Source organism: Astyanax mexicanus, chromosome 19 (genome assembly GCF_023375975.1).
Source record: "Astyanax mexicanus isolate ESR-SI-001 chromosome 19, AstMex3_surface, whole genome shotgun sequence".
Classification (NCBI taxonomy): Eukaryota; Metazoa; Chordata; class Actinopteri; order Characiformes; family Acestrorhamphidae; genus Astyanax; species Astyanax mexicanus.
In genome coordinates this window covers 181,934-195,000 of record NC_064426.1, presented here as the reverse complement: position 1 = coordinate 195,000, position 13,067 = coordinate 181,934, and the positions used below count along the sequence as shown (strand labels likewise).

The following is a 13,067-nucleotide window of genomic DNA, read 5'->3' as shown; positions in this document are numbered from 1 at the left end:
TAAAATCCTGTGCAATAAATCGCATTCAGAAGTCTCTTTATTATTTAATAGAGTTAATTCAGCTGTGTGTAATTTAGTCTCAGTATAAATACAGCTGTTCTGTGAAGACCTCAGTGGTTTATTAGTGAACACTAGTGAGCAAACAGCATCATGAAGATCAAGAAACCAGACAGGTCAGAGATAAAGTTGTGTAGAAGTTTAAAGCAGGGTTACTTAGGGTTAACCTACCATTACATGACCATGATCCACCTAAACCATTTGCAGTTTGAAATTTAGAGTCAGTTTTAGAGTCAGTTAGCTACAAGCCGCGTAGAAGCACAGCAAATGTGGAAGACCTGGAAGCCTTTAGTAACATACATACACACAACAAGCAATTAAAATATTATGTTTATGATGCAGTCGGCCGTCTGTGAGAATTTATGCCCAAACAGAAGATCTGCAGCCTGAGGGTAAATAGCTGAATTTAGAGATGTGTTAGAATTAATTTTAACTTCTTCAGTGGCAACAGAATAATAAAAAGAACAACCGAGAGAGAAATAGAGAGAGAGGGAGAGAGAGAGAGAGAGAGAGAGAGAGAGAGAGAGAGAGAGAGGGAGTGAGAGAGAGAGAGGGGGAGTGAGAGAGAGAGCAGCAATTGTATTTTTCTGTATAGCCCTTTATTACTCTAAAACAGACAAATTGGAACTGAATTGATCCAGAAACCAATAATTTATCATCATACACACTCACACACACACATACACACACACACACACACTGTCACATACTCTCTTTCATACACACAGTCACACAATCTTTCTCACACACTTCCCTGTTATCTCAGCTCTTCATATGGCCTCTGACTCAACCAATCAACACTAAATACAGACCATTCACTGTATCTCTCTCACACACACACACTCATACACACACACACACACTAACACACACACACCCTAGCCCAGGGCGGAGAGGGAGGGTAATTGATTTAGATGTAATTTACTGCTCAGTTGGTAATGTAGCATTTCAGCATCTAATCAAAGTCATATCAGTACAGAACAATGAGAGAACGACCTACAACCACACTGTTCTCTCTCTTTCTCTCTCTCTACACATACTGCATGTATATATATATATATATATATATATATATATATATATATATATATATATATATATATATATATATATATATATATATATGCAGTTCTTTCTCAGGTAGATATGTAAATGATTACAGGTATGGTCTAATTAGATACTGGGTCTTTACACTGTAAGAGGGTGTAAAAGTGCTTTATTTGATTCATTACAAAATAGTCTACTTTTAGGTAGTTTTCCCTTTTCAGATCAGTGATATTTTCCCCCAGTGGGTAGACTTTGAAAAACAGGACGAGAAACCTGCACCACTACAGACTGGAACTGTATCGTCTTCAATGATGAATCCAGGTTGTGTTTGGGATCTGATGATGATGATGTTCAGGTTTGAGTTTGGAGGTCTTTGACCTGGACTGAAGAGTTCACACTGTAAACTGCTGGAGTGGTTGATGATCTGAGGAGCATCAGCTCATACAGTGAGAGTCAGTCACTCCTAGTAGTGATAGGAGGAACATTACTAACAGTGATCTCAGTGATCTGTGCAGAACATCCTGCAGATCCATGTGTTGCTGCTTTCTCTCCTGCAGAACTTCCAGCTGATAGCAGCAGCATTTTTCAGCAGGATAATGTTCACCCACACACAGCAAGGGGAACATGAGAGGACAGTGATGATTCCTGCACCCCGATCACCAACAGATTGATGTGGACTTAGCAGGATCAAACCTGTGACCTCCTGATAACAGAGCTGTACATGTGTGTGTGTGTGTGTGTGTGTGTGTGTGTGTGTGTGTGTGACAGAGTGAAGTGTGTAATGAGTGTGTAATGATCATCAGCATGGATTTTAATCACTCTCTAATCTCACTCTCTGTGTTTAATGACTCTAGCAAAACAATTACCTTCACGATTTCAGCACCAATCCGTTATTATATTATTCCAACATTTCGTTATTCCTGCATTCACAGCTGATTGATCCTCCAACAGCTCCTCATCTGTACAGAATTAATACCTGCGGAACAATAACGCAAGTCTTGATCCCCTGTTACTCTCTCTCTTCATCACTCCTCCTTTCACCTGTGCAGGTTCTTACATTTCATCCCGGCATTATCCTGCTCTTCATTAGTCCTCCTCTCTCTGCTGCTGCTATTGTTCTGCTGTTAGCTGGAACACCTGTGAGAGATGTTCTATTGTTCCGCAGCCTCTGTTCTCGCCCGGCACCACACTGAGGAACTCCATATCAAAGGAAATGAGATGGAACGAGGCGCTGCGAGGAGCTGAGAGAGGAGCAGCCGGACCTCCTGCAGGAGATCAGCCCAGGGTTCTGCTGCAGTGGCTCTGAGGTTCTCAGTGATGGTCAGTAGATTGTAGAACTGGGATGACAGTAGTGAGAAGAGGAGTGGAGTAGTGGATTGGGATTCGCAGGATGGATTAAAAATCAAAGTAAAAATGGGATTGGCAGGAGAATTTAGACTGGTACCAAAACTTTATCTTTACTCTTCACTACAGGAACTTTATCAGCCCGGCATTACTGAGTTTAATGAGATCCTGCAACCAGTGACTCAACCTTTACTGAACACTCCGCTCTGTATTCCAGCAGGACAATGTAATAATAATGATAATAATAATAATAATATTTATGTGCTCCACATAGATCACATGTGTATCAGTATGTGGGCAGACTTTTCCATATTCAACACTAAACCTACTGTTTTTTTTAATTGCTTAAAAAAAGGTCAAATGCTATAACAATGCGCTACTATTATCTGCTATTACATTTTTTAAACAAAGAAATTCACACACTATCCTACTTGTGCTCAAACACACTCACATACTCACACTCACACACCCTCTGGTAATTGAAATGTCAGGTCCATAAATAACTGTAAGAATTTGTCCAGATGATTTCCACAATTAGGTCGTAATTGAAATCTACTGCAGTGCAGCGTTTAATCAGCGACCCAAAGCCGCGCCATCTATCGTCCCACACAGCGGCCGGGCCCTGGGGGGGCGGGGAGGCCAGGGTGGTTTATGGGGTGCTGCAGGGGAGCTCGGGGGGAAGTTATTGGGAGTAAATGGCCGGGTGGAGGCGAGGCGAGGCGAAGCTGCCTCTGCTCTTAAATCCTGCTGAGATTAATCTGCCCAATTTGATTAAATTAAACAATAAAGAGCCTCTAATGAGGAGCTGATTATGGGGGGTGTGTGGGGTGTGTGTGTGGGGGGGCACAGGGGGCACAGGGCTGGTAGGCAGACTGGCCATCAATCAGAGCCTGAGGCAGCGCCAACCGTCCCGCCCCGAGACAAACCGTCCCACAGAACATCTGCACCGGACCTGATACCAGCACCTCACACTGATACACACACACACACACACACAGATACACAGACACAACACACACACAGTGATACACACACACACTCTGATACACACACACACACTGACACACACACACACACACACACTGATACACACACACAACACACACACACACTGATACATACACACTCACACTGATACACACACACTCACACGCACACACTATGTAAACACACTGGTACACATACATACTTACACACTTACACACATATTACACAAGCATACACATACACACCGATTCACACACACACTTAATGTATATATTTTTTATAAAGGAATCCCTCTATAAGTAATACACTTATAAATACTTATTTTATATATATTTATAGTATTTATAGTAACGAAGTACAACTTGCTCACCACTGTAATTATTAACGTTCTTTGCTATAAAGGAAATATGTCATATTATTAATTTGTTGATTTGTGATGCGTGTTCTGAGCTGTGTTTTATACTCTTGTGTGTAAAGCTGTAAAGGTGTGTAGTATGTTTCTGATCTCGTGCGTGTTTTTTTATTGGGACCCATGTTACTCACCCATCTCTTAAACCCAATCCCGTCCTGGGGAGGCTAAACTCACTCATTCTCTGCAGCGCGAGGCCAAAAAGCTCCGCCCCCTCTCTTCCGCAAGACTTTAACTCTTTGAAGTGGCGGCTGACGGACGGCGCGTGAAAAGGGTAAAGACTCCGGGCGCGCGGACTACAAAGGGCTTTTGTCCCGCGTGCCCCACGCGCTGTCCCCCAATCAAAGCGCGATTTTATAAAGTTAAACAGAGCCTGCGCTTTTCTCTCTGCGCGCGGACACGCCCTCACTTGTCGCTGTGAGATTAAACCGGCGCGCGGCCCTAATCTGCTGTTCCACCGTCTCCGCGCGCGGCTGGGGATCCTAATTGGCCCCGGTATTGTCTTCTCGCGCTGCGGGTCCCAGCTAATCAGGTTTACACTACAAGACTGGTTGTGCTGTAATTATGAGTCCTTCAGTTGTTGACACTTTCCCACTACACAACTGGTCAGCCACACGGGGTCATAAATTACACGATTTTACACTGTGGGAATCGCAGACTCACTGGCTGCTCTTCAGCAACACTTTATTACAAGAACACACCAAAACTAAACACATGAAAACTGACGATGCCGTGCCAGAGAATCAGCATGCGGGTTCATATGAAGCAACTGAGTAAAATCTGAGTTTATAAATGTGTGATCAGTTTTATACTGAAATATGAACTTATGTCCTCAACACATAACTATATAATTTTTTTTATAATTTTGAACTTCAGTTATAAACCGTTTAAACATGCTCTACCTGTATCTCCAGGATCCGCTTGCCAACCAATCAGCTCACAGTAGCAGTAATGCTAGTGCTTCACAGTGTAAAACTGTAAACACATTTTCTTAGTTCTTTTTTAGTAAAATATATTATTCTACTTTTTAAACTTAAATAAATATTTAGAACAAGTAGTTATTAAGTAATTATTTTTAATTTAAAGTTTTTATCTTTTAGCTCCATTCGCCCCCAATTATAGAGAACTCACTTATTAGCTCTCTTTAGAGTTTATCAGTCTGATATAACAGGGGGACAGGAAGTGGTCAGACTCTCCATAAACGGCTCTGGTAATGCAGCAGGTGTGTTTTGGACCTGTGGTTTTCTTTCTGTGATCTCATTGGCTGTATGTAGCCACTGCTCCTGACTCCCAATCGCCGACTGAGTCAGATATTAAACATGTTGAATATTTGCCAGGCATCTGCGCTGTAATCAGTCCGCGACAGGTCAGCCGGTCAGGTGTCTTTCAGTAGTTCACACTATACGCGACAGTGCGAGCGCCGAGTGAACCCTGATTTGCCTCCGAGCACAATTTTTGTTGCCAATCAAGGAAAAACTGTTGGTGACTAAAAAAAATGTGTAGTGTGAACCCGGAATAAAGTTCCTCTAGAGTTTCATATACTAATCTACTACTGACCTCTACTACTTCATACCAGAGAGTGTAGTTTAGGAGTCAGTACAGGAGTGTGCACTCTGGAGAGTGAGTATAGTGTGCACTCTGCAGCAGTGTGGCGTCTCCAGACTTCAAAGTAGGCGGTGCTGGTTTGGGCTAATGGGTCGAGCGTCTCTGGGCTGAGAGTTCTGTAAATGCCTGATGTGAAACACAGGAAATGCTAAATTACTGAACCCGATTCCATCACTTACCACCAATTAGTGCTCACTAAAGAGTGCACAACCAGAGTCAGACATAGCCCAGAAACATTAATTTACTCACTCACACTCCACTGTAACAGGACTCTAATCACTCTGTGCTAATTAAACTTGGAACTCCATCAAACCTCCTTTAGAACTTCTGTCAGGCCTCAACATCAGACCCTCCCACCACTCCAACACAGTCTCTCAGACTGTTATTCTGAGTGTAGCAATGTAATGTTATGTAATGTAATATCATGTAATGTATTGTAAAGACAGCAGTAACCCGTCTGCTTAGCCAAGCCTCACCACGGCCGATCTGGACCCACTGTTTACGGGACACTTAGCAATTAGCCACAGAGCTTTTAGAGCAGACGTCCAGCTCGTAATGAAGGAAACGATGAATTCACTTTTTATTTCTGCAACAAAAAACAGTGAGGAGATGTTGGAGATGAGGTTTGGGGAGAAGTGGGTCCAGGTTGAGGGGATTAATGTTAATAACCGCGCTGAGGCTCGCCAGCGCCGCCACCATTAGAGCCACTATAAAATTTAATTTAACCTTCATGAAAACAGAAATCATTTCCCTCATGTTTCTATTAAGATACTGATGCTCGCGCTTAAATCTCCGGGCTGCACCGCACCAGACCACCCCCCCCCCCCACACACACACACACACACACACACACCCCAGTCCCTATTTCCCATAATTCTCCTGTAATGGTTTCAGTCACAGGGAAAACCCGCTGATCCTCCTCCGGTCGGTCATTACCGGGTTTGTGGGGCGTGCGGCGCTCCATAAACCTGCTCGAGACGTTCCACCAGAACACGGTTCTGCAGAACAGCAGATTCCACCCCCAGCATGCGGTCTGGCCCAATAAACAGAGGCTTAATTATGGTGGTTTACTTATTGTAATGGTTATGGGAGCATCATTACTGTAGCTGAGCTTCTCCAGATTTAGTTAAGCGCTGTCGGTTCTTATAAGGAGCTACTGTTTGAATAGCAGTTTACTTGTTTATTAATTGTTTACTTTCTTCCAGAGAGTAAACAACACTTCCATGCTAAATGTTGGCAGATTCCTAAAAAATCTGCTCTGATTAGCGTGTGATTGGCTGTAGACACACCTGTGTGGACTAGATTCTTTTCTTCAGGTGATGGAATTAGGCTCCTCCTCCTCCTGCGCTGATTGGACCGAGGCCGTGTATGGAACCCTGTTTGAGATCGGATTGGGTTATTGATTGATTGTCGATTGGATTATCGGGCTGTTCAGTTTCTGGATATTCCCGAGAAACTCTAGATCCCTCCCACCAGTTTTTTGATTGATCTTTTGCTCCTCCTACCCTTCAGTCAGTAAGTGAAATAATAAATAAACAGTTGCTCCAAAACTTTGAAAGTGAACTTAATTCCTTGTTATGTTAATCCGCGTGCTGATTGGTTCGTGGTTGGTTTAGGCTCATGTGCCTGTTTTTTAACTGGACCGTGGCGGTCTGTTGCCACTCCCACTCACGCGCTGATTGGTCCGCGCTGGGCTTTATCTTTACCGCGGGGGGGACTCGGCTGCCCGAGCGCGCGCGCGTGTTGTGGTCGGTAGAGTTGTTGCGGGTCGGGTAGGAGAGTTCAGTGCAGAGAGCGGCACCGGCGGTTCGGTTCGGTTCTGTATGGCCCCTGGTGTTTGCATGTGGTCCGGCTGCGCTGTATTGAAGACTGAAGCGGAGATGAAGCCGCGCGCGCCGCTGCCTTTTAGCGTGGAGGCGCTGATGGCGGACCGAACCCCAAGCGGACCCGCGCGCGCCGCCGCCGGAACCTCCGCGAGCCCCATGACGGACGGCGGAGCCGCGCACGCTGTCGGGGGGATTAGGGACCAGGTTAAAGCGGAGAGTCCCGAGCGGAGCTCCTGGATCCAGAGCGCGCGCTTCGCCCCCACACCTCCCAGTAAGACCCGGAGAACCCAGACCGCAGAGTTTATACTTCAGTTTTAAAATAGATAAAGAATCGGATTAAATTCGGCTCTAAATCCCGAGTCAGATCAAAGTAAAAGTGTGTTATTATTAATATTAATTTGTATTTGTAGTTTAGCTTTAAATGAATCAGTTGATTCAGTGTCAGAATTTTAACACTAATCGATACCTGTGTGATAATGTTAAATAAAAGTTGTTTAAATGTTTTTCTATCATTATTACAATATGTAATGCAACAAAAAATAAGATTTATGAACTGTTCTTTATTATCAAGAAATTCTACACAATATAAACCTATAAATCTAAAAAAAACAGAGCACACTAAAAAAAAAGCAAACTATTTTAATCCCAGCAGAAAATTCTCACATTATACTCAAAAAAATAAATATAATTAAAGATAAATAACAATCAAAAGTAGAAAAAATATATAAAGATTTAATTAAATTAGGAAATGTAATAATATTCAGACACATTAGAGGGTTTTCGAGCTTGAACGTCCGTTTAAGATCCTAAAAAATATATTAAAGGACAGTAATTTTAGTAGTGCTATTAATAATAACTGAGCAAGATGAATATCAAAGCAGGGCAGTAATATAAGAACAAATTAAATATAATATTACTAAATTAATGTCAATTAATAATGATCTGAAACATGTTTATTACTGTAAATACTGTACTCTTATTTTACAGCGTTACTGAACAGGAAGAGCAGATGAACTGATTCAGAACCTGTTTATGATCTTCGTTAATCTCTCTCTGGAGGTTCTAATCTCCTCACAACACTTTAAAACATTAATATTCAGGTGTAACGCTGGAACTGCAGGTGATATAAATGTGAGTTTGGTTTAGGACCGAATTTTAAACCAGTGTGAACACAGAGAGTATTCTGATAGAACGGGTCACATGATCACCTGAATTATTACATCACCACAGTTTAGATGAGAGTGTTGTTATTGATCAGCACCTGCTAATTAACAGGTAATATTTTATAAATCATTTAAGTTTTATAAAATTCTGTCTAATATGATTAATTTTAACATAATCTTCAGAATATAGAGGCATTATTAATATCATCATATGTTAGATCACTGTCTGGTGAGAAGCTGTGATACTGTAATATAAATATATATTAATCATAGAAAAAAAAACCTGTTGAGTTTATTTTAATATCACCTAAATATGTTATAATCAGGTAATGATATATTAATTTCTACTTTAATTAATTTCTAAAACAGTTGGTTTTAAGCTAAATATTCTCTCTGCATTAATATTTATTACAACTAATTATAATTTTATTAGAACATAATTAGAGCTCTGGCTTATTAAACAAACAATAATCACATCTGATCACATTTATTAATAGTAATTAGTTTAGGATGTTCATCAGGTGTGGATGTGTTACTCTCTCTTACACACACACACACACACACACTGTCATATAATCCACATCAAAAGGCTGCAATTACACACTAATAACACATCAATTACATATGCTCAATAACCTGCGTAACACAGTGTTAATTAATCACTATTACAACAGATGATGTAATTATTAGTGTTTTTTTCACTGCAGATCTGGAGTTTATGTTCTAGTAAAGATCAGAATTTAATACAGAATAAATCAACCAAAAAAACACCTAAATAATATTCAATTAAATTATAAAGACTGATCTGATTTATATCTGTTTTACAGAGAGTTACACTCAGTGTTACTGCAGCAGTGTGTGTGTGTGTGTGTGTGTGTGTGTGTGTGTGTGTATGTTTTAAGGTTCTCTTTGTTAGTAAAGCAAGTAAAGTAAGTAAAGCAGCTCAGTAAAATAGATCAGGTTTATAAGTAAAGATAAATGTTTAGATTTATTAGTAAATTATTAAATATTTACACCCTGTATAATAAAATTATATTAAAACAAGAAGATAATAGATGGAATTAAAGGTGATGAGTGTCGGGATTTCTCTGGAGATCTCAGAATTCTGAGCAACAATATAAAAATGTTTCTCTTCATACAGCACAAGTATATTGTTTATTAACATTGTGTATTTAAAATATAATACAGCATTTGCTCAGTGAATCTATATTTCAGCTACAAAATCAATAAAGCAAAAAAAATTAAGTATGAGATATTTCTCCTTCTGAAATGCTTGAAAATAGTTAACTCACTTTTTAAAACATTGTTTTTATTCCACAGGCAGAAAGTTCCTGTTTTCTATTTATTTTATTTCTCTAAATATAGAACTAAATAATTTTAGTGGATTTAATATGAAATGATTAAAGACCAAATCAAATCAAGGTAAAGACATAATTTCTCAATAATAGAATAAATCTTTAGCCTCAATAAAACATGAAGTAAAAAAAGTGTTGTAAATATAAATCGCTTCCTTCAGACCCTGATCACACTCAGACACACAGAACCGGAATTGCTGAGGTTCTTCTAACAACAGAAACACTTAAGTTCCCTAAAGAACCGTCTGTGTTCTGTTCTCTAAAACAGCAGGAGAATTTACTGAAGAACCTCAGAAAATGACGAGTAATTTATCGGGTTAAAGGTTCTTCAGATTTGTGGAAAAACTAATGAAGGTGGAGAAACTTTAATAAATTGATTCATTTTATACAAAGAAAACAGTATTTTACAATCTGTAACAACAGACCAGCCATTAATACAGAGTTCTGTATCATTTTACACAACACACACAAAACCAGTATTTGAATCAGTATTTGAATCAGTTTGTGAGTCAGTATTTGAGTCAGTATGTGAGTCAGTATTTGAATCAGTATGTGAGTCAGTATTTGAGTCAGTATGTGAGTCAGTATTTGAATCAGTTTGTGAGTCAGTATTTTAATCAGTATTTGAGTCAGTATGTGAATCAGTATGTGAATCAGTTTGTGAGTCAGTATTTGAGTCAGTATGTGAGTCAGTATTTTAATCAGTATTTGAGTCAGTATGTGAGTCAGTATTTTATTCAGTATTTAAATCAGTTTGTGAGTCAGTATTTTAATCAGTATTTGAGTCAGTATGTGAGTCAGTATTTTATTCAGTATTTGAATCAGTTTGTGAGTCAGTATGTGAGTCAGTATGTGAGTCAGTATGTGAGTCAGTATTTTATTCAGTATTTGAATCAGTTTGTGAGTCAGTATTTTAACCAGTATTTGAGTCAGTATGTGAGTCAGTATTTGAGTCAGTATGTGAGTCAGTATTTTAATCAGTATTTGAATCAGTTTGTGAGTCAGTATTTTAATCAGTATTTGAGTCAGTATGTGAGTCAGTATTTGAGTCAGTATGTGAGTCAGTATTTTATTCAGTATTTGAATCAGTTTGTGAGTCAGTATTTTAATCAGTATTTGAGTCAGTTTGTGAGTCAGTATTTTAATCAGTAATTGAGTCAGTATGTGAGTCAGTATTTGAGTCAGTATGTGAGTCAGTATTTTATTCAGTATTTGAATCAGTTTGTGAGTCAGTATTTTAATCAGTATTTGAGTCAGTATGTGAGTCAGTATTTGAGTCAGTATGTGAGTCAGTATTTTATTCAGTATTTGAATCAGTTTGTGAGTCAGTATGTGAGTCAGTATTTTAATCAGTATTTGAGTCAGTATTTTATTCAGTTTGTGAGTCAGTATGTGAGTCAGTATTTTATTCAGTATTTGAATCAGTTTGTGAGTCAGTATTTTAATCAGTATTTGAGTCAGTTTGTGAGTCAGTATTTTAATCAGTATTTGAGTCAGTATGTGAGTCAGTATTTTATTCAGTATTTGAATCAGTTTGTGAGTCAGTATTTTATTCAGTATTTGAGTCAGTTTGTGAGTCAGTATTTTAATCAGTATTTGAGTCAGTATGTGAGTCAGTATTTTATTCAGTATTTGAATCAGTTTGTGAGTCAGTATTTTAATCAGTATTTGAGTCAGTATGTGAGTCAGTATTTGAGTCAGTATGTGAGTCAGTATTTGAGTCAGTATGTGAGTCAGTATTTGAGTCAGTATGTGAGTCAGTATTTTATTCAGTATTTGAATCAGTTTGTGAGTCATGATGTGAACATTAATTGGGTGTTGTGTTCTCCTGCAGGGCGGTTGAGTCCGCCGGCGTGCCCCCTGCGGAAACACAAGACCAACCGGAAGCCTCGCACCCCGTTCACCACGGCGCAGCTGCTGGCGCTGGAGAGGAAGTTCCGGCAGAAGCAGTACCTCTCCATCGCCGAGCGCGCCGAGTTCTCCAGCTCCCTCAGCCTCACCGAGACCCAGGTGAAGATCTGGTTCCAGAACCGACGTGCCAAAGCCAAGCGTCTGCAGGAGGCGGAGCTGGAGAAGCTAAAGATGGCGGCCAAACCCATGCTGCCCCCCGCCTTCGGCATCTCCTTCCCTCTCGGGGCTCACATGCCCGGGTCTTACGGGGGCACGCACCCGTTCCAGAGGCACGCCGTACCCGCGCCGCCCCCAGGACTTTATGCGGCACATGTGGGATACAGCATGTACCACTTAGCGTAGAGACTGACGCCTACAGAGACTGGCACGCTCATCCAGGGCACAGCGCCAGAGTGGAACAGGGTGCCCGTGGTGCCCACGCAGCACATGTGATTTACCACATGCACCACTTAGTACAAAGACCGCACCTCAAACCCTGAAGCTCACGTGCCATATTGCACCAAAATCTCATGTTCAATCACCCTCCAAAATCTTACGTACCATCACTCTCCAAAATCTCATTTTCCATGATCTGCCAAAATCTTACGTGCCATCACCCTCTAAAATCTCACGTGCTGTGGTCCACCAAAATCTCACATCTTACGGCCTCTGTACCCACAGTGCTTTGTGCCGGATCAACAGCAGAACTCCAGATCTGAACTGTAGAAGCTCAATCTATTTACTGTTTGGATTCAGATCGGTGCGGTTCTGCGTGAGAGAGCTCCGGGTTCCTCAGCAGAACCGGTATATGGTGGAAGAACCCATGTGGCGCAGTTCTGATCTTCCCTTCGTGAGGAAGTTTCTGTATTATAGTGTAAATTTAAATATTACCTTTATATACTGATTATATTTCTGAATAAATTAACAATCAACTCTTTATACCTGTTTTCTGTTTTTACTAACCCAAATGTTCCAAACGGTTCCGCACTGGTTACATCACAAAAAGTGAATTACTAACAGCGGATTATTAACAGTGGTGACAAGAGGTTTACATAGTACTTAAAATGGTTAAATATAAAGCATATTTAAAGTATATTAAAAGAACTATATAGTACTGAAATTATTCTGTTTATTGACAATAATTTCCACATAATTATGCTCAGTATACAGTAATAAAAATGGGTTCTATACAGTATTTAAATGATATATACAGTTTTGATGTTTTAATATCATACTGAAAAAGATCCCATGCAGTTCTGTTAAGGTTCAGTGAGCCATTTCAGTTCTTAATTAGAGTAAAATAATTATTCAATCAGGCAGGTTTTCCTGTGACTATCTGAGTTGTTATTGTTGTATAAGAACCCTGTAGGGTTATGGAACCTGA

General features: G+C 40.1%; 1 protein-coding gene across 1 annotated transcript; it reads left to right on the top strand.

Annotated features, from left to right (window-relative positions):
* The first annotated feature begins 7,181 nt into the window (after positions 1 to 7,181).
* msx1a (muscle segment homeobox 1a) lies at positions 7,182 to 12,620 on the top strand. Its single transcript, XM_007240693.4, has 2 exons — positions 7,182 to 7,546; positions 11,628 to 12,620. The coding sequence occupies exons 1-2, from the start codon at positions 7,273 to 7,275 to the stop codon at positions 12,044 to 12,046; spliced, it is 693 nt and encodes a 230-aa protein (XP_007240755.4). The 5' UTR covers positions 7,182 to 7,272; the 3' UTR covers positions 12,047 to 12,620.
* Positions 12,621 to 13,067: the final 447 nt, after the last annotated feature.